Genomic DNA, 21,990 nt, shown 5'->3' with positions numbered 1-21,990 from the left:
GGGACTGACAACTGTCAACACACTTTCAAACAATATCAGTACATAATTATAGACTCATTTACTGTTTGTAGAAGCTATTGTTTTTGTCTTCCTAGCACCTTGTTTTAGTAATGAACTCTGCTGTTTCCCCACCATGGGAAGATGGAGAAAAGATCATGACCCAGACTGGGTAAATCATAGGGCCAAACTCCCTTGACCACAGTGATTGACCCAAGAGGGCATGGTACTCATGACAAACCACTGAGAACTTTCTCTGGGACTTTCCAGATTAGAACTGGAAGGGGAAAAAACCTTTCTTTAAGGGTCACCAAGCTGGAAGGATGCAAGTCTGGAGCTATTAACTGTCATGTCCCCAAATGCATGGAGAAAGCCCACTTGCAGTAGGAGTAAATGAAGGCAATACAGAGGTTTGGTTGAGTTTGCTTGCTGTCTCCCAATGTCCATTCTGCTGCTCTCTGTTTAACTACTAGAACCTTCCTCCTCAGAGTGCTGGCTGCCCAACTAGAGATTTAAATTTCTCTGTAAATTACAGAGATGTAAATGTACAGCTTCCCTTATAGCTTAATGTGGCCATATGACAAAACAGTAGGAATCTGGGTGCCTGATGACATCCTGGAGCCCAGCCACTTACCTGCCCTGGACCACTTGCCTATCTCCACACTGTTAGGTGAGAGAGAAATAAACTTTTTTTTTTTTGTCTTTTTTCGTGACTGGCAATGGATCGCAACCCTCAGTGTCGCGCCCGTACCGGACCGGGACCGGCAACGGGATCGCAACCCTCGGCGTTGCCCCCGCTCCTCGCTCAGCCAGTGAGCGACCGGTCTGTATGTGGGATCCGAACCCTCGGCGGGAGCGCCGCCACGCTTCCCAAGCGGCGCACTGTAGCAGTGCGCCACCGGGCCGGCCCCAGAAATAAACTTCTAACTTGTCTGAGCCACTGTATTTTGGTGGTTTCTGTGTTACAGCAGCCCAGTCTGTACTTTTATTAATGTGAAGGTGAAAAACGAATAAAAAACCAAAAGCCCTGGTGAAGTTTAAACCTGTGGATACAGTTGTCCCTGTAATAAGTTATTGTGTACACAGTGCTTTGTAAGTGCCAAGAAATGTCCTTAATATTTATATATAGTACCTCATTTAATCCACACCAACTTTCTCAGGTGCTGTTGTTATTCCTGCTGTACAGTTTAGGATACTAGGGCACAGAGAGATTAAATAACTTGGCCAAGGTTCAGATTATATTGCCACTCAAGCTAGTGTTTTCCATGATTTGTTGTGTAAGCCAATAATACTCCTTTTTTGCCTAAACTGGTTCAAGCTGGATTTCTGTCACTTGCCACAAAGCTTTCTAACTGGATTTTTGTCTAATCTAGTTTGCATATTCCTCTATAGAATGCCAACTGCATAATACAAAAATTTAAGACACCATGTAATGATCGCAAGTATAGTTCTCCCAGGAAACCTGCTCTCATTCAACTAGTCAGACCACAACTGTAGCTCCAAGACATAGGGGCACATTGCAAGGAGCCATCTTCTCAGAGGAGACACTGGGCCGATGGCAGACTCTGTTGGATGGCTCATCCAATACCCATTCCCAAACCCCTTTTTCCTTGCTTGCCTGAAAAAGCAAAATACTTTCTTAGCTCCCTGTACAGCAAAGGCTGGCCAGATGACACAATTCTGGGAAATGAAAGGTATTAGAACATGGAGGGATTCCAGCATGGTGGTTAAAAGTATAGGCTCTAGAGTCAGGATGCCCAGATTCACGGTCACTTTAGCTGTATAAATTTGGCAATTTACTTAACCTCTGTTCCTTGGGGATAATAACCGTATCTACCTCATGGTTAATTGTGAGGATTAAAAGAATAGATGTAAAGAACTCAGAAGAGCACTTGGTACATGGTAAATATTCTGTACATGTTAGCAAATGTTATTTTTTTTAATCACCCATAAGTGTCGATATGGAACAATCTCTAAGATATATTACATAAAAGAGGAAAGATGTAGCACAGCACATATCCTATGTTCCCATTTGTGTGAATAATAAGAGAAATTGGAATATACATCTATGTCTGCAGGTGCATGCACAGACTTATCTTATAGAACAAAAACTGTTCAGAGATGTTGCCTCTGGGAAGTAGGATGTGGAACTGGAATTCTAGGCTGGGAAGATCTACTTCATTATATATTCCTTTACTAATTGGATTGAATTTTTGAAATTGAATTGAATTACTTAAAGATTTTTAAATTATTTGTTTTAAAAGCCTTAAAAAAAACCCATTTTCTCTTAATTTCAGTTGTTCATTAACAAAATAGACAGTGAGCTACATAAAGTGACAAGCTTCCTTTTGGATGTATTCAAACACAGCCTGGATGGTAATCTTTCAGGCATGCCCTGGAAGATTTCTGTAGCGAGCAAAAGGTTAGCCTAGAGAGATATAAACTCTCTCAATTCCAAGATCCACCTTTTCGATGGCACAAAAAGAGAAAGGACCTCGGGGAGATGCCAAAATGTGACCCCCCAAAACTGCAACCATCAGAGACTGCTGGCATCAAACAGGATGCACAGCAGATGTACTCCAAGGGCAAGCTTGTCTCATCTTTGCAGGGCAGAACTGAAGAGTATGGGCTGTTGAGCTAGACAGACAGGTTGTGACTCCTGGATCAGCCATTTCTTCATTGCATAGACTGGACCAAGTTATCTAATGTCTTTGAGCTTTTTTCTCACCTGTAAAATGGGAATAGCATCCGCCTTACAGAATTGGTGTAAGAAATAAGCAGGCTAGTGACTGTCAAGCCCGTGACACTACAGCAGGCATGTTGTGAAATGCCCGAGGAATAGCAGCAGCCATCGCTGCAGGTAGAGCATGATCACAGTCACTGGCAACTTCCTTTACTCCTGGGGCTCTGTGCCCACAAGACAATTTTAAGAGGCCCTCATGTATATATGTGATTAGGATCAAGTACAGATATTTTGGTGTGAAATGTGGGGTTTATAGCAAATACAGGTTGGGCTGAATGGTTCTAGACCAGGGAGCAAGTGTTCACAAACGCTGTGTCATAAATGAAATAAGACAAATACTTTGAGGTAAGGAGTAACTACATGACTGATCCATCCACTTGGAGACCCAAATCTGGAACTTTGCAAAAGCAAACTCTGGGGTGCTGAGGTCCCCCCTTTTAGTAAAAGCCAAAGGCCCTGGTACAGAATGCTAGAAAGTCTTCTATTAACCACCCCTGGGACAACTAAGTTTATTTTGGGAAGAGAAAAACTAACCCCCCCTCCCTTCAATTTAAATAGCCAACAGGATCTGGGCTCTGAAAAGTGGTGAACATTTTTCTTCCCCAAGATTATGCGAAACTGTGGCAACTGGCCAAGTGCATTAGCAGCAGGAATATAAGCATTATCCATGTGAGTGGTACTTGGTGTGGGCAGTGCATGGCCATGAGTAGCACACCAGCTACACGGCCTCACACTGGGAGAGTGCTGCTCCTCTGCAGGCCTGTTGCAGGCAAGATCCAGCCACCCACAGCACTGAGGAGTTAGAATGTTGGGAGCAGATAATTCTGTGTTCCACAGATAATGGCATGAAGTGACTATTAATAGATAAGGTGTAAGCATAGCATTAGAAGACAACTCCTCCAGAAGTTCTGTTATTAAATTCTTAAGAGCTTAGAGTCTTCATGGATTAAAGAATTTTTTTTAAAGAAAAGGAGGGTGGAAGGTGTCAAAGACGTAAGAGCTCTTTGTAGATGCTGACTGGTTCACTGTGTCCCCAAGTTCATCTTAGAGCTCAGGCAAATTCAAGACATGAGGCAGAGACACTAGACTTGTGTGAGGGGCAAAAACTTCTGGTAGTAGCTCTTGGTGACGTCAATCATCAGCTCCTGAGTACACTCTGGGAGCTCCCCTGAGAAGAGTCCTAGGAAAAGAAAGATCTGGTTCTAAGGAACTTGAAGAAGTTAAAAGAAATTAAGATATTTCTCTAGCAATATCCTTCTCACCTCAGATCAAATGCATGTCTGCTAATCACTTAAAACAATCATTGAGCTGTTCTGCTCCAGCACTGTTAGGAACAGCTGAAGTTTTTCACAGTGGAACCCCAATGTGGAGAAAACTACTGAACAAAACTCTTTTCTCTCTCCTCTACAAAAGCAGAGATGTATGACACAGCAGAATGGCCAACTGCCTCCCAGAATCTGAGTGATTATTTTGTACATCTTTGAAACACATATTCAATAATCTGAATGAGATTTTTTTTTTAATTGGAAAAACAATTAAACCACCCAGCAGTGGGTATCATACACTCTCAAATCTGTCTCTTCATATCATCTTCCATGTATGAATCTGTAGTGCACCTCTGTATGTGCTACCTGATTTCAACTGTGTAAAATACGGAGAAGGTCTGCTATCTTGGGGTGGGAGTGAGGGAGTGTGAGGTTTTCTTCTTCCTTCTGCTCTTCAGTGTTTCCCAAGTTTTCTGGGATAAGCATGTGTTACTTTTCCCTCCTATTTTGTGATTGGAACTCTGTACTCACAGGGTCACCTGTGGGCACTCTACCAGCCACGTCAAGAGACAATGCATTTGCTCCTCTCAGGTGTCCCAGAGGTATCAGTTTGTGGACTTCAGGACCGTGCAGGAAGTAAAATTCCAACCCCCAACCAATGTGAGGGGCAGCCCATAATTAAAATTCTCTAGACTTTTTCTTTTTCTACCCAAGAGCCCAGGCCAAGAGAGAAATGCTTGTATTTTCCCTGTGTTGGTGGCAGATTTATTTTATATTAACCTTTCCTTAAGGGAGGACCCTTCAAAGTACTTGAGGACCTCTCTGCCATGTGTGGATCCAAGGCTTTATCTCTCATGCCCTAAACCCACTCTATTATGAAGACAGCATCAACCCATGCAATCTTAAAGGGTTTACTTTCCTCTTTGTTTTTGACCCTTGATAATTTCCTTGTGAACCCAATTATGCATTTAAAAAGATGCTTGTTATATTTTTGATAGCATTTCTAGGTATAGCCATCCCTCAGTATAGACAGGACATTGTTTCCAAGAATCCCCACAGATCCGAAAATCCATGGATGCTCAAGTCCCTTTTATAAAATGGCATAGCATTTCCATATAACCTATGCACATCTTCCTATGTACTTTAAATCATCTCTAGATTACCTGTATTACCAAATACAATGTAAATGTTATGTAGATAGTTGTTATACTGTATTTTTTAATTTGTATTATTTTTTCTTGTTGTATTATTTTTTTTTCTGAATATTTTTGATCCTTGATTAGTTGAATCTGCAGATATAGAAGCCATGGATATAGAAGGCCAACTGTACTTTGTAACAGGTGAATTTTCAAGTTGGACAGAAATTGCATACATTTCTTTTGCAATAAAAAATAAAATTGAGTTTTAAGGAGGTTAAAATAAAAACAATAGACATCCAAGGTTACCTGGGCAGCCTGAGAAGACGGTGAATGGTGGGACTACAGTTTCTGGAGGTAATACTGTGTTGTCAAGAATTTTACAGCAGTCTTTCAGCACACACCGACGCCCCTAAAATTAAAATCTTGTTAATAGGAAATAGATAAGGAAATGGGAGTAAAAGTTGTCTAGTCTGCTGTGTGGAATGCTATTTTATATTTTCTCCATTCATGATATCATATAATAGCCAGGGACAGTGACAAGAGGCTTGGTCACAATTCCCTGCTTCAGGTGGTACCTGATGAGGAGGTAGGGTGTGTGTGTGTGTCTGTGGGTGTGGGTGTGGGGGTGTGTGTGTGTGTGTGTGAGAGAGAGAGAGAGAGAGAGAGAGAGAGAGAGAGAGAGAGAGAACATTGAGGGGAGGGCTGTATACTAGGAACAGTACAGGTTATCTTAGGTATTACAGACTATGTGAATTTCACTCTTCTAAGAGTTCTGTTTAATTTTCTCTTTTATTCGATTTAGTGGACATCTGTTGTTTCGCTTGTCCAATATCCATTCCCCTTTCTTCTGGTAACAGAATCTATTTTTTCCTTGGAAATCACCCTATCCCCATCTCAATCCATGTGCTTTGCCTCCCAGCCCACACACCAAACCCCAAGCCTGACCACAGCGACTGGTTTAGGGATTCAACATATGTGCCGAATTGGTCTGATGAATCTCAAACTCAGGGCACCTGCTGGGACTACTGAGAAAAGAAGTGCTTTCCACTGGGGTTTCCAGAAGATAGGATGGAAGCCTGGAAGAGCCATCTTATTTCCATGAAGGAGGAGCCAGCCTCAGAGTGAACCCCCCCGAGGAAAGCAGCAAAGGAATGGAGACTGATTCCCATGACATCAATTGAACCACTGTAGCCATTTGGTTATGACATCAGGACCCACTCCTGTACTTTTGGTTTACATTAGCCAACCCATTCTGTTGTGCACCTACCACTTTACGGGTTGCTTATTTGCTGTTTTGCCAATTCCAACTGGAAAGTCTTGACAAATTTATTTGGATATGAACTTATTAGTTCATTTGCTTTTCCATGGGCGAGTGACAGTTATTTGAATGTTTGGGCTGAACCTTATGTTTGGTTTTATCCACTGTTATCACTTTTCAATTAGGCCATGATCTGTAGCATTTTGAAGGCAAAAGATAAGGGCCAGGAGATTCATCTGTTTCCTAAGTTAAGGAAAAAGAGCGGCTTCTGCATACAGTTTAAAATTATGACTCACGCTACTTCCTGAGTAAATGCAAATTTCAATCTATATTGACTGTGTTTACATCACCAGGGCCTGTAAGTTCATTTGTGTTCTGGTTAGACAATGTTATTAAATATACCTGGCTAAGAATGTGGAAATCTTAACAAATACCAGCATGATGCTAACCTGTCCACTCAGATTTTATCAAAGAACATGAACAGCACTTTCATTTGGTTGTGCTCAAAATTTCCCCCATTATTAAATATGCAAATCATATGTATTTCCAGGAAAAGGTAGATTGCAAAGTGAGTTTTTAAAAAAGCTTATACCCCCAAGATCTGAATTTCTTAAATGGTTGGCTAAGTTGTCTCCAATTGGGTGGAAAATAAGCTTGACAATAATTGGCAACATCTTTTGCTCAGAATTTATGACTATAGCTCTTCATTCCTCCTTGGAAAGTTCTCTTCCATGAATTACCTGCTAGTGGCAATTTCAAAAATATGGCAGTTGGCTATCTCCCCTAGTGACCCCCACAATAATATTAATTCAAAGACTTCCAGTCACGCCTAAGCTCCTAAGAACTCAGACTAAGCACATGGGGCACTGAGTAAAAGGAAATATAACATGCTGCATAAGGCGTGACACATTTCCATGCAGGGATCTGTAGACAAAGGGCCCTGGTAACAGTGGAAAGGAATCTTCACTGTGCACCAACAGCCACCACACAGCCTGTAGGCACCTGCTTTGTCCACTAGTTGGCCATTCTGCCCACTTCAAGAAATGATGCTTAATTGGGTTTCAGAAGTATTCTGGGTAGACTGATCAGTTAAATAGCAGCAAAATAAAAAATGCAGGTATTTCTTAGGCATAAGTGGCTTGGCAATAGCTGATGATTTAAAAACCATTTCTTTATTCTTCCCTGGAGAACTTTTCAAGGAGGAGTCAAGAACCATATAACTAGTATTAAAGCTACCTATATATCCTTATTCAAGTTAGTTAGCACCTCTGAGCCTTGCTTTCCTCATTAGGAAACAGGAAATAAAACCAGATATTGTCAAGATTAGAAATAATAAATGTAAAACTCATAGCACAATAACAGTACCTATTAATGTTGCTTGTTAAGCTTTTCCTTCAGGTATTTGAGCAACTCTGATTAACACCTACACCTTCACATATCAAGCAGAAGTTAGACTACCACATGGGAAGGATCTGTGTGTCATAGAGACAGGAGGACTCTAAAAGAGTTCCTACTAGCTCTGAGAGTCTACAATTCTAAAGGAATCTTTCTCTCAAGATTACTTGAGAATTTGTCAAGGCTCAGCAAGTACTGCCAATACCAAACAACGACTATGTCATAAATTGATATATTGAAAAGTAGCACAAAAAGCAGAGCACCTCACAACAGGACTAGAATTCCCTAAGCACTGGAAATAGAATTTGTATTTTAAACTTTCAAACATTTTGCTATGGAGAAAAATGACAAGGTTACAGGACTAAGCTGCTATGGTGATGTCTTCCCTTTGCAAAGGAAAATAACAGAAAAACCAGCTGTGGCTTTGAAGGCTACCTTTTGTCAGTCAGTGTGAGGGGAGAGGATGGGTTTTACTATCTTCCCCCTTTCTTCAACATCAGGCTAAACCAAAGACTTCCTGCCTCACGTACACACTAAGGAATTCCTCTAGAATGAGAGTATCTGGCAGAATGACCACTTCCCTTGACTCTGAGCAGCAAGTCAGATTGACATGGTTTTCACTGCAATGTGGTTCTCCATCGCACCACACACCATTGCTGTGCCCTCGTGGCTCCTACAATGTGAACTGCATGGCTTCTGCACATTTTTTGATACTTTAGGGTCTGAGTCTTATCCAGAGCAGAGAGCTGGCTCAGTATTAACGGGAGCAGCCATTAAAGAAACATGAAGGGCTGGCTTGTGGCTCACTTGGGAGAGTGTGGTGCTGATAACACCAAGGCCGTGGGTTCGGATCTCTCTGTAGGGATGGCCGGTTGGCTCACTTGGGAGAGCGTGGTGCTGACAACACCAGGTCAAGGGTTGGGATCCCCTTACCGGTCATCTTTTAAAAAAAAAAAAAAGAAAAGAAACATGGTCTTGGCTTTCCCTAGAATCTAGTCTAAGGTACAAATCTAAAATGTAGGAAACACTTTCCCAAACATTGAGGCATTTCACCACTAGTCATTAACATTCTCACCCAGGATGTTCTCTTAAATCCCAACTGAAATCAAGCTCTTCACCTAAGAAACAGCAAGAAACCCGGCCTTGTAAAGCTTTGGTTGCGTTAGACAAATTGGTGCCAAGGCTTTTATGGACAGAGGCTCTGCAGGTTCTGCTAAGCAAGGGCCCCATGTGTACCCTGAACTACTTGCACTTCCCTTAATGTCGTGCTCTGTGGTGACTCTGACCCTTACACATGCCAATCCCTTTCCTGAAATGACCATCCTCCCCTTGTCTACAGCATCAATGTTGACTCACCCTTCAGATCTCCTCACCCCCATTAAACTGTAAGCTCCATGAGATAAGGCAAAAAGCAGGCCACATAGCAGGATAGCTACTCATATTGCCTGTGTTTAAATCCCAGCTCTACCACTTACTAGCCTTGTCAAATCCCTTACTATCTAAGGCCCTCAGTCTTCTCATCTGCAAAGAGGGTTAATAACAGTACCTAACACCCCTCAGATGGTTGTGAGGATTAAATAAAATAATCAAGGGAAAGAGTTTAACATCACATGGAAGAGGTTCTATAAAAGTTAGCCATTATTATTAATGCCTAGAAAAAACCCAAATCCAGCAAGAAAGATCCAACCTTGGGAAGATCAGGAACTACTACCCTGCTTGGTCACAGAAGAAGAGTCCCACTGATGTGAGGGATGGGAGTTAGAGGGAAAGTGAGGCTGCCTGGCCAGCCAAGTCTCATACTCACAATCACACAGTTCTTGCCAACGTGAACGTAAGAGCCAATCTGAGCTGCGTTGACCACACAATCTTCCTCAATAAAGACATGGTCCCCAATATGCAAAGGAAAGAATGCAACGCTAGAAAAGTAAAAGAAGACGAACAAAGAAAAGTCAAGGTGATTTACTTTGGATTAAAGTTTACAGAATTACAGATTGCATCCTCAACTTCATCATCTTGTCTTAATAAGACTGTTTCTAGCCAAAAAAGAATCCTCAGGCTAGAGAAATTTTATTATGTTGTAGATGAATGAGACTACTAGCTAAAAATCAGAAATATCAGCCCAAAGAAATGTGCAAGGAAACAGCAAGGCAAAAGGAGAAGGGGCAAGATCTTCAAAGCTAAAAGGGCAGGCACCAAATAAAAATAAATGAATGTTTGCTCATTCCTGCTTCCTTTTTTTTTTTTTTTTTGTCTTTTTGTCTTTTTCCATGTCCGGCAACGGAATCGCAACCCTCGGTGTTGCAGCCAGTGAGCGGGAACCGGTCCGCATGTGGGATCCGAACCCTCGGGCGGGAGCGCCGCCGCGCTTCCCAAGCGGCGCTCTATCCAGTGCGCCACCGGGCCGGCCCGCATTCCTGCTTCGAATGGGGATGATGTCAGAAGTCAGGAGAAAACCTGTAATTCCTACTCATACTACCCGGTCCGCATGTGGGATCCGAACCCTCGGGCGGGAGCGCCGCCGCGCTTCCCAAGCGGCGCACTATCCAGTGCGCCACCGGGCCGGCCCGCATTCCTGCTTCCTTTGAAAGTGCTCACCAATCACATTTTTAGTAATCTGCCCTATAATGTTTCAGGAGACTGACATCAGGTTTATGGACTGTAATTTCCAGCTCCCAACATTCTGAAAATTTATTCATTCATCAATTTTACTGAATGCCTACTTTGTGCTAAATTCTATGCTAGGAATTGGGGATACAATGATGAGACATAATCCTGTCCATGAGGAGCTTACAATCAAGAGAAGAAACAAGATTAAATAAATTATATAAGTAATTAGTTAAAACTGTGATAAGTGCTGCAGAGACAAAATACCAGCTTATCAGAGTGTATAACAAGGAGACTTTACCTAGACCAGGGGTTTGGGAAAAGCTTAATTGAAAGTGACATTTAACCTAACACTTGAATAAAGCAATGGTCCATTCACATCTGGAATATTATATAAAAGTCTAGCAAGCTGACCTCAAGTGAAGGACAGCTGAAAGCATCATAAGAGTGGAGATATGCTACTTGTAGACTGACCAACAAGATCTCTTTGTGGAAGACAGACCAAGGCTGACCCTGGACATGAATGAAACTTAAAAATGCATAAATTCTATAGACAAGGTAAACACAAGTTTTTTCATTTACCTTTGAAATTCTAGAAACTAAAATTTTGAATGAACATAAACACTTTATTTTGAATATGCTATTTTCTTAGAAAATTAACCTACTTTACATAGGTGCTCAGTTTATACTCCTAGAAGAGAACCTTATTTTTAAAGCTGGGTGGGATAGACAGCTGAGTGAGTGAGTGAGTGTGTGTGTGTGTGTTTTGTATTATGCAGATTCAATTATAAGAATAACAGGGACCATTAAAAGTAAAACTTAACTAAACTGAAAATTTAATTAGGATTTGTGAAACTTGTCATGCCTTAAAATGTGTATTGTCTGGGATTTTGCATGAAAATATAGAGTAGTTTTGTAACAAAATAAATAATATATGCTCTGGAAAAAAAGAAAAAAAGAAAGTGACATTTAAGCCAAGACTTGTAGTATGAGTAGGAATTACAGGTTTTCTCCTGACTTCTGACATCATTCCCATTCTCCAGGATTCCTCAAATGTCATTGACAGTTCTGTGATCACATTTATTAGTAATTTCAGTACCTCGGGATGTAAAATCTTTGGACTGGAACTAATATAAAGTAGCCAGATGGTCACTAGCTCTTTCAAGTCCTGTTCTTTTTTTTTTTTTTTTCCTTTTTGTCTTTTTTACTGACCGGTAACGGGATCGCAACCCTCGGTGTTGCGCCCGCACCGCGCTCAGCCAGTGAGCGGGAACCGGTCTCCACATGGGATCCGAACCCTCGGCGGGAGCGCCGCCACATTCCCAAGTGGCACACTCTCCAGTGCGCCACGAGTGCGCCACCAGGCCGGCCCTTTCCAGTCCTGTTCTATTCTGTCGGGAATACTTTGTCAGAAATCATGCTTGTCCTTCATGACCTATAATTGATTTATTTACTTTTTCACATTTTTTCCTCTACAGGTTCTAGATTTTGAGACCTATAATTTATTTAAATCTTCCTTAATCCATTAGTATTTTTAGTCTGCACCCCTTGTGCGGCAATGAATTCCTTGATCTCATCATAGTCTACAGCAGTACTGACAGTTCTTTAACTTTAAATTAAAAACTCCAAATTTTATAGGTTCTGGTATGATATGCAGGGGGAAAAATCCACATGCACATTTTCTTCATGTTTTGCTATTTACACTTCCATATTTCTATATTTCTCACATGGACTATTCCTATTTACACATCCCTCCATTCACCAATAAACCCCTGGTTCATTCTTGGTGCTTTTCCTGGGCCATAGCCAGGTCAATAATGCCATTATCAGAAATTGGAATCAACAACTCTAGCAGAGTACCAGTCACTGTATGAAACCACAAAAGGGTACACAAGGTTTTCTGGTTATCCCAATAGCCAGAAAGTTAATATTTTTCATATGAATGATTTACAATGACTCCCTGATCCAATTCCTGTATGTAAGGGAAAGCCTGGAGTCCAACATCAATATTGGAAATGTGGGATCATTCCTGCATGATATACTTCTACGTATATTTAGTTTGAATTAGTTGCTCCCTTCTCTGTTCCTCCCTAACCATGTTCATACCCCTGTGACAGGGGTGTCACATTATATAGTAGCTATCATATTATAGTATCATACTATGTACTAGCTATTTGTTTCTACCACTAGATTTTGAAAACCTTGAGGCAGGAACTCTCTTTTATCTATTTTTATATATGCTCAGTTTATAGCACAGTGGCTGGCATAAGAAAGGCACTCAATAAGTGCTTGCTGACTTATTGGACGGTGCCATAGGTAGGAACCAGGAAGGCAATTAGCCAGGGAGAAGAGAGGCAAAAAGAATTCCACTGCAACAGGCATGGTGGTCTCTTTTCCTGACCCGTCCATGTCCTTTCTCAGACAGTCCTTATTTCCATTGAGGGATCAGTGGGACTGACTTGACCCTGCCTTCTGAGTCACAGCTGTTTAGACCAAGGGTTGGTACTTAACTCAAGCTGAGGCAGTCAGATTTTTTCTCTCGAGTATATGGGATTAATACATAAGATCTCTGGTTGGTATCTGTGGGAAGCCTAAATGGAGACATGATCTAAATAAGGGGCCGAGGCAGCAAAGTGGACCCCATGAGCAAAGGGGGCAGATATAGCCAATCTGAGAGAAGAGGGAAACAGAAATGTGAACAAAAGGACAGTATAGAAGAAACACTATAAGCTTGGAGACAGAGAAGGGTGGATAAAACAGTTGTCTTGATTCTGGTTAGCTGTCCTCTTCCAGGTTCTAGCCCCTTGTGAAGCCTGGCTTCTTTTTCTTCTCTTAGGTTTCATCAAATATGCCCATGTCTGTTTAATCAGAACACCCTTTGCTTTGACAAGCTTAAGTGGATTCTATTTCTAGCAACCAACCATCAACCATACTAAGACAGCCACCACCAGAGTTGTGTTCATTATGGCAAACTCTTACTCAATGCCCAAAACAAGAGGATAGACCTGCTCATTGCACCACAACTCAACACATGTACACCATCACCACTGGCAGCATCTTGCCCAAGACTGAAACAAAGTAATTAAATCACATACCCTTTGCTAAATTTCTTGAACGGTGGTCTTATGACACTACGACTCTTTACAACACAATGGCGTCCAACTCTTACATTTGCCAGATCCCCTCGGATAATACAGTCATTCATCACAATGGTCTATAAAACAAAACATATTTTAAAAAATTACCAACATGGCCTAAAACATAACAACAAAAAAGAGTAGGTAACAGGACACTGATTGTGAATTATGTTATGACCCACTGCATCAAATGTTCTGTCAAAAGAGAAAACCTTTTGTAAGGTAAAAAGAGAATTGTTCTCATGACACTGACTGCAGTTAGTGATGTTCCCAGTATATCACAAGATTTGCCCTTAATACCTGATGAATAGAATTCACTGAATGAACATTTATTGAGAACACATAGAGCAGACCCAGTTTATGCATCTCTTTAGATTCACTCACGTCCATCTGTTCCCCAAGCCTTGGCTATTTGCTCAGTGAGAGTCCTGGCTACTCCTACCTTTGTCTTATTTCCTAACACTATTGATTATTTCCAACTTCATGCTTACAGAGGTGGACCCACTGAAGTTCTGCTTCATCCCCCAACCTCTGGAATCAGATTAAGTGCTACACTGCAAGGCATAAGATCTGGCTTCCCTAGAGATTGCCTGGAGGTGCTGAGTAACACAACCCAGTAGCCTAGAGGGATTAATGCCCTATACTTGGTAAAGAATGGGCATTTTTGAAATGTCTGTTGAATAAATGAATGGAGTAAAAAAATTTTTTTTAAAAGTACATATGGCTGAAGTTATAGCAGAAAAAGCAAGCAAGAGACCAGATCATGATGAATTGTGCATGTTAAGCATAGAAGCTTAGACTTATTTTCCCTAGAGGATATAAGGAATCAATAAAATATTTTAAACAGAGGATTAACATAACTAAATTATCATTTTAGAAATATTACTCTGGAAGCAGTCTGAAGTATGAATGGAGGATACAGGTGAGGCTATAGGGAAAATGACTCTTTAGGTGACTATACCGGATCAAGGTAAATAGAAATAAAGGGGCTTATCCAAGGCAATAGCTGTGCGTGTGGAAAAGAGAAATAAATAGAAAGTAAATTAATCTGATCAAGCCTCTAGATCTAACTATCAATTTGGAGGGGCATAAAGGCCCCATTGAACAACTCCATGTAGATATAATCAGCCAAATTTAGAAATATGAAAATTCTAAGGGACAGTGATCCAGTTTCTGCAATATATAAATAGCATGAAGAAAAAGAGGAGTTGGGGAAAGAGGACTGTTACAGATTAAAAGAGACTTAAGAGACATATCAACCAAACACAATGTGTGCATGACTTTGGATTCTGATTTGAATAAACCATCTGTAAAAAGATATCTTGACATGCTGGAGACACCGAACATGGACTGAGAATTAGATGATATTAGGGAAGTACTTTAAAAATATGTATTATAATAGGGACTGACCAGTTAGCTTAGTTGGTTAGAACATGGTGCTGGTAACAACAAGGTCCAAGATTCGATCCCTGTACCAGCCAGCCACCAAAAAAATAAAATAAAATAAATAATAATAATAATAATGGTACTGTAGTCACTTTTTAAATCTTTAAATATTTTTGATAAACACTGAAGTATTTATGAGGTGAAGTAATATAAGGTTTGCAATTTGCTTTAAAATACTCCAGCCTCCCATATCCGACCCTAGTGAAACTAGGTCTAGTCAAACTAGGATGGGTTTAGAGATGAAACAAGAATGTCAGAATATTACTAATTGTAGAAGCTGGTAAATGACTGCATAGGAATTCATTATATATTCTCTCTACTTCTGTACCTGTCTTAAAAGTTCCATAATAATATTGCTTGGCTACAAAAAGGGATAAACTAAAAATCTACTAATATATGCAATGAGATGGATAAATCTCAAATATTATGCTGAAAGAAGCCTGACTTAAAAGGGTATGTGATTCTAGTTATAAGAAACTCTAGAAGATGCAAAACTAATCTACATTAATTTTACATCAGTGGTTGCCTTAGGGCCACAGGTAGATGGGGATTGACTGCAAAGGGGCACAAGGAAACTAGGGTGGTGGAAATATTTTATAGACTGATTGTGGTAGTGGTTGCACAGAATGTACATATCAGTCAAAGCTTGTCAAACTACACACTTAAAATGGGTACATTTTACTATATGTAAATTATACCTCACTAAAGATGAATTTTTTAATGTTCCATAATAAATTGTTGAAAAAGAAAAAAAGGAAGAGAATCTATATGACTTGATCATTGTTTGGCTGTTGGGGTAAGAGAAAGAGAATCTAGAATAGACTAAGTAATTATGAGTACTATAATTTATGTTTTGAAATGTTGAATTTGAGGCATCTGTGAGATGAGCAATAGGCAGTCAAAAATAAAGGTCTGGGGCCCAATACAGAAGGTCAGCCTAAACAGGTATTTGGGGAACACCTGACATATAGGTGAATGTAGATAAATCACTAGCCTAAACACCAGGCTCTGAGAAGATACTAAAAGAGAAATGGATTCATACCTGGAAGAGTTTACCAATCTTACCTGCATATGTTCAGTCTTTAAAACCTCTAGTAGCAAAAAAACACTTTCACATCTGCTGCTGACTGTAAAGTATTACAGTTCCTCTTTATTTTCAAAAGCTATCTTCTTAGGCTGGCCCGTGGCTCACTCGGTAGAGTGCGGTGCTGATAACACCAAGGCCAAGGGTTCGGATCCTATATAGGGATGGCCGGCTTGCTCACTGGCTGAGCGTGGTGCTGACAACACCCAAACCAAGGGTTGAGATCCCCTTACCCGTCATCTTTTAAAAAAAAAAAAAAAAAAAAAAGCTATCTTCAAGCTTAAAGACATGTCTACTTTTAGTATATGCTTCTTTCATCTCATATCTTTAATTTACTTCTATCTTTGTTTTCAGTTTTATGTTTCTATCTATAATCAGAGAAAATGGCTTCCTGTTCTGTTTGAAGAAAACAGAATTCCAAGAGTTCCAGGTATTTGGTAATTGTTGTTGTTTTATTGTTTTAAATAAATATGACAATCTTAATCTGGAAATAAAGAAAATCCATATGAATCCCTCAGACAGCCTAAATTACACTCCCTCTGAAGAAGCAAACACACACACAAAAAATAAGAAGTAAATTATACCACAGGTAGTCAAAGAAATTTAGGAAGGACTCAAATCCTGATTTCCTATCTCACAGGAGCAGAGCTGAGGAAGAAAAGTCAGATTCAAAATAGAAGCAACAGAGCATTAAAATGAAAGAGGGTGGCTATAAGCACCCTTATAGGGAAGAAAATGATACCAAAGCAGAGAGCTGATTGAACTCAACAATGGACAAGGCAGAGGTGGCAAATTCGAGGTCAAATGATGGCACCTGCAAACATATTCTGTTTGGTCCATGCAGCACTTCATAAAATCATTTAAATTAGATGTTGCTATTTGTTTTGTTTTTTTTTTTTTTTGTCTTTTTTCGTGACCGGCAACGGATCGCAACCCTCAGTGTCGCGCCCGTACCGGACCGGGACCGGCAACGGGATCGCAACCCTCGGCGTTGCACCCGCAACCTCGCTCAGCCAGTGAGCGGCCGGTCTGTATGTGGGATCTGAACCCTCAGCGGGAGCGCCGCCGCGCTCCCAAGCAGCGCACTGTAGCAGTGCGCCACCGGGCCGGCCCTAGATGTTGCTATTTGAATAGTAGAGCATTTTGCATTTAAAAAATCCAGATTTTCAGTTTCTTTTGGAAAAAAATCAGAAGCTCTGGACGTACAGGCTTGTATTCCCCCACAGCAACAATCAGCTTGAGCTTAGATTGATCATATATTCTCCAAGTCACGAGGCCCCATCACTCTGTGGTTCACACAGTCTTCTTTACTTATTTGATCCCTCTATATCCCCAAAGGCACTGTGACATCTGATATAAGAACTCAGGAAAACAGAAATGACAAAGTTCTGAAAGGAAGACAGGCTGGAAATATAAATGGATTGTTCATAAGAACAAAAAACTGGAAACAAAGTAACTATCCACCAACAGGAGAGTGGATAAATGGAACTGCACACAGAAGTGAAAATGCAAAGACCACAATGAATCTTAGAAATGGAAACTGAAGGGCCGGCCCAGTGGCGCACTGGAGAGTGTGCCGCTTGAGAGCGCGGCGGCGCTCCCGCCGAGGGTTCAGATCCCATGTGGAGACCGGTTCCCGCTCACTGGCTGAGCGCGGTGCGGGCGCAACACCGAGGGTTGCGATCCCGTTACCGGTCAGTAAAAAAGACAAAAAGGAAAAAAAAAAAAAAAAGAAATGGAAACTGAAAATAATGAAACTTAGTAAGTGTAATATAAGTGTTTCCTATTGTCATTATTATAATAATTGAGTTTGTTTCAAAAAAAGAGTCACAGAAAACCAAGGAAAGTTAAACAATATAACAATATACAGGCATATTATTTAGGGATACATATGTATGTGGTAATTTTTTTAAAATAATAATAATTTTATAAGACACAAAATTCAAGATAGTGGTTTCCTCTTGGAGGGAGGCAGAAGAAAGGGACAGAACATGAAGATAGTATTTGTTATTGTATGTTAATTATGTTCTAGTTCTTCAGTTGGGTGGTAGGTTCATGGGTTGTTGATTTAATTTTTATGCTTTATAACATATATTCATATATACTTTTTCGTGTACATATTGTCAAATAAAACATCTTTTTAAAAAGACAGGGCCTTGAATAGCCAAAACAATCTTAAAAAAGAACAAAGTTGGAAGGCTCATATGTCCTGAATAAAAACTTACTACAAAGCTACAGTAATCAAAACTGTATAGTGCTACAGAAGGACAGACATATAGACCAAGCAAATAGAATTGAGAGTCTGGAAATAAATTCATACATACATCTATGACCAACTGATTTTCTACAAGTGTGCCAGGATCGTTCAATAGGGAAAGAATAGTCTCTTCAACAAATGGTGCCAGAATAACTGTATTTACACATCCAAATGAATTAAGTTGGTCTTCTACCTCATACCATGTAAAAAATTAACTCAAAATGGATCAATGACCAAATATAAGCACTAAAACCATAACACCCTTAGAAGAAAACATAGCAGTAAATCTTCATGATTTTAGGTTTGGCAATGCATTCTTAGATAGGGCACCAAAAACATGAGCAACAAAAGAAAAAACAGATAAACTGGACTTCATTGAAATTAAAAACTTTTGTGCATCAAAGGACACTATCTACTAGCCAGCCATTAAAAAAAAAGAGCACTATGAAGAAAGACAACGCAATCTACAAAAAGGGGGAAAATATTTGCAAACCATATATCTGATAAGGGTTTAATATCCAGAATACATAAAGAAGTCCTACAACTCAACAACAAAAAAGACAACATAATTTAAAAATGGGCAAAAGACATTTCTCTAAAGATATAAAAATGGCCAATAAGCACATGAAAAGATGCTCAACATTATTAATCATTGCGGAAATGCAAATCAAAATCACAATGAGATACCAGTTCAAACCCACTAAGATGGCTATCATCAAAAAAGCAGAAAATAATAAGTGTTGGTGAGAATGTGGAGGAACTGAAACCCTGTACATTGCTGGTAGGAATGTAAAATGGTGCAGCATTATGGAAAACAGTTTGGAAGTTTCTCAAAAAGTTAACAATAGAATCTCCATACAACCCAGCAATCCCACTCCTAGGTATATGAGGGTATTTCAAAAGTTCATGGAAAAATAGAATTACAAGATAATATGAATCTTTCCTTGAACTTTTTGAAGTACCGTCATATACTCAAAATAACGAAAGACAGAGACTCAAACAGATACTTGTGCGTCAATATCCATTGGAACATTATTCACAATAGCCAAAATGTGAAAACAACCTGTGTCCATCAACAATGAATAGATAAACAAAATGTGGTACATTCATACAATGGAATATTATTCAGCTATGAAAAGGAATAAAGTTCTGATATGCTACAACATGGATAAACCTTGAAAACATTATCCTGAGTGAAATAAGACAGACAAAAAAGTACAAATATTACATGATTCTACTTGTGTGAAATATCTAGAATAGGCAAATTCATAGAGAAAGAAGGCAGATTGAAGCTACCAGGGAATGAGGAGAGTGGGAAATGAGGAGTTATTCCATAACAAGTACAGAGTTTCTGTTTGGAGTGATGAAAAAGTTTTGGAAGTAGTGGTGATGGTTGCACAACACTGTGAATGTAATTAATGCCAATTAATTATACACTTAAAAATGGTTGGAAAAGAAATGGTTGAAATGGCAAGTTGTTATACATATTTCATCACAAGAAAATAAAAAAACTTCCCTATGAAGTCACAGAAAACATCTCAGAATTTGCTGAAGGATTTCTTTAAAAACCTCTACACATTTACTTATGAGTCTCATGAAGTTAACTGAATTTTCTGATTCTGTGCTGAAACAGTGTGTCTGAGTTGCAATTACTGAACAATATTTCTTTTCCATTAAAATTTATGGTATGATGGGCTTAATGGAGAATTGTGTCTCTACTGAAAATATTTGTGATCTTTTGGTTATAGTGTCTGGAAGTTAGAGATGTAACACTTAAAGGAAAATTAATTTCAAAATTAGGTGTTCCAGGTGGCAGGAAAAAAAAACTATGAACTTCAGTGTTTGTCAAGCTTATACAGATCTTGTGATATTTTCTCTGGTTTTGAAATATTCTAATATTATAACCAGGTTTATATTCACCTCTTTGCTATTTCAATTCATTCAGACTATAAGATTCCAAGCCTTTCAGATTCCATTTTGTATATGTGTCTCATATTTTAATACCTTTCCCAACTCTCACATTAATTTTAAGAGTTTAATATTGAATTATTAATTATTATTAAACAGTTTTATAAGCATTACTTGAGTTGCTACTTTAAAATACTTTATTGCCTACTTGTGTTTGGTGTCCAGTAGTTTAGGGCATGCTACAATACTGTACAATAATTTTGGTTCTAGGTACCATTGTATTTTGCGTCTGGCATACAAAGAAAAAGGCTTTCTTTTGCCTCCTTTTATTGAACCTTGTTTTGCATTCAATTAACTCCAATTTGGAGACTAAAAATAAAAAAGAAAGAGAATTGGAAAGTGTACAACAAATGGGAGACGTGACAACATTCTCTCACCCTGCTAATGTGATAATTAGTGGAAAGCAAGCAAAGCTATGCAGCCTGGAGCTGGCTTTGTACCTTACCTTGCCATTGAGAACGATGTTCTGGCTCCCACACAACACTGACTGGCGACTAACCTTGTTCCCAGACGCCTAAAAGGAAACAACAGAAAACTGAGGTGAGCAAACTGCATGGGTTTCTGGGCTACAGGTTTCCATCAAGAAAGTTCATACTGGAGAGGAAAAAACTTGAAATAAGGTGCTGTCTACAACGGAATGAGTCTGGAACATCAAAAAGGCAAGGATGGATCAGGATACTAGGGATTCAAGCAATGGATGCAGAATTTGGAGTGATAGGTTTATCGTTTAGTGGCATCAGGCAGAGACGTGGATTCAAGTCCCAGTTCCATACTTCAGTTTTACAGCCCTAAAGCGAGGATAGTGACTTTCCCCGTATCATACAGTTGTGAGACTGCAGAGAGAAACAAAATAATAGTAACGTTAATTGAGCACTTGCCCTGTTTTTACCGTTTTACACACCTATCACGTATTGACTATAAATAACCTAATAGTTTTTAATACACGTTAACAGATTACGAAACGATAGTTCAAAAAAAAAAAAAGCTTAAAAGGGCCCAAAGCCTGGAGTTGTCAGTAATATTGGGATGGATGGGACTTGTCCTGCCATGCGGAAGGTACTTAATCCCTCCCAAAAAATCAGGAATAAATATAAAAAGCCTAAACCGGCCACGCACGGACTAAATAACAAGGCCAGACGACACAAGAAGCATCACTAGGTAATCCCGGACTAACTGCTGAAGGGGACCAGGGTGGGTGGGGCGGGGACCAGACGAGGCCGCGGCCAGGCCCCAAAGGGACTCAGGCTTGGAAAGGGGAGGGCGGACGTCTGGACACGCGCACCGTCTCGATGTACTCGGACTTGTTGTAGAGCAGTTCGCCCAACTCCATGGCCTCCTCCTCCTTTCCTCAGCGCCGGCTCCTGTCAAAGCCCGTCTTTCTGCGTGGAGTTCCGTTTACTTCCGGCCGCTCCTCCACTTCCGTTCTCGGTGGTCTTGGGGTTCGCCGACAGCTCGGCTCTCTTCTAGAAGGCCCGTTCCATTGCTCGGCAGTCTCCGGCTGCGCATGCGCAGGCCGAGCGGTGGGCTCAACTGTCCCCGGACAGTTGATGGCGCACCTGCCCACGTGGGTCAACTGACCCACCTCTGAGGGGATCCCGGGCCCCCTGTTCCTTCCCGGGGCGCATCCTGGGCCCAGGGTGGACTGGGTTCCCATGTCCGCAGGCCCTGGCCCGACAACGGCCACCGGCCCGGCAACG

At 40.3% G+C, this 21,990-nt stretch overlaps 1 protein-coding gene across 1 annotated transcript; it reads right to left on the bottom strand.

The window, feature by feature from the left end:
• Positions 1-1,906: 1,906 nt before the first annotated feature.
• DCTN5 (dynactin 5 (p25)) lies at positions 1,907-21,723 on the bottom strand. The gene is made up of 6 exons (XM_008568266.1): positions 21,576-21,723; positions 20,739-20,807; positions 13,497-13,615; positions 9,602-9,713; positions 5,451-5,553; positions 1,907-3,920 (listed from the first exon to the last, which is right to left on the bottom strand). Exons 1-6 carry the CDS (start codon positions 21,621-21,623, stop codon positions 3,823-3,825), a joined length of 549 nt encoding a protein of 182 aa, XP_008566488.1. The 5' UTR covers positions 21,624-21,723; the 3' UTR covers positions 1,907-3,822.
• Between the last annotated feature and the right edge of the window lie 267 nt (positions 21,724-21,990).

The sequence above is a fragment of the Galeopterus variegatus genome, unplaced genomic scaffold, assembly GCF_000696425.1.
Source record: "Galeopterus variegatus unplaced genomic scaffold, G_variegatus-3.0.2 Scaffold391, whole genome shotgun sequence".
Taxonomy (NCBI): Eukaryota; Metazoa; Chordata; class Mammalia; order Dermoptera; family Cynocephalidae; genus Galeopterus; species Galeopterus variegatus.
This window is presented reverse-complemented; position numbering and strand designations above follow the sequence as displayed.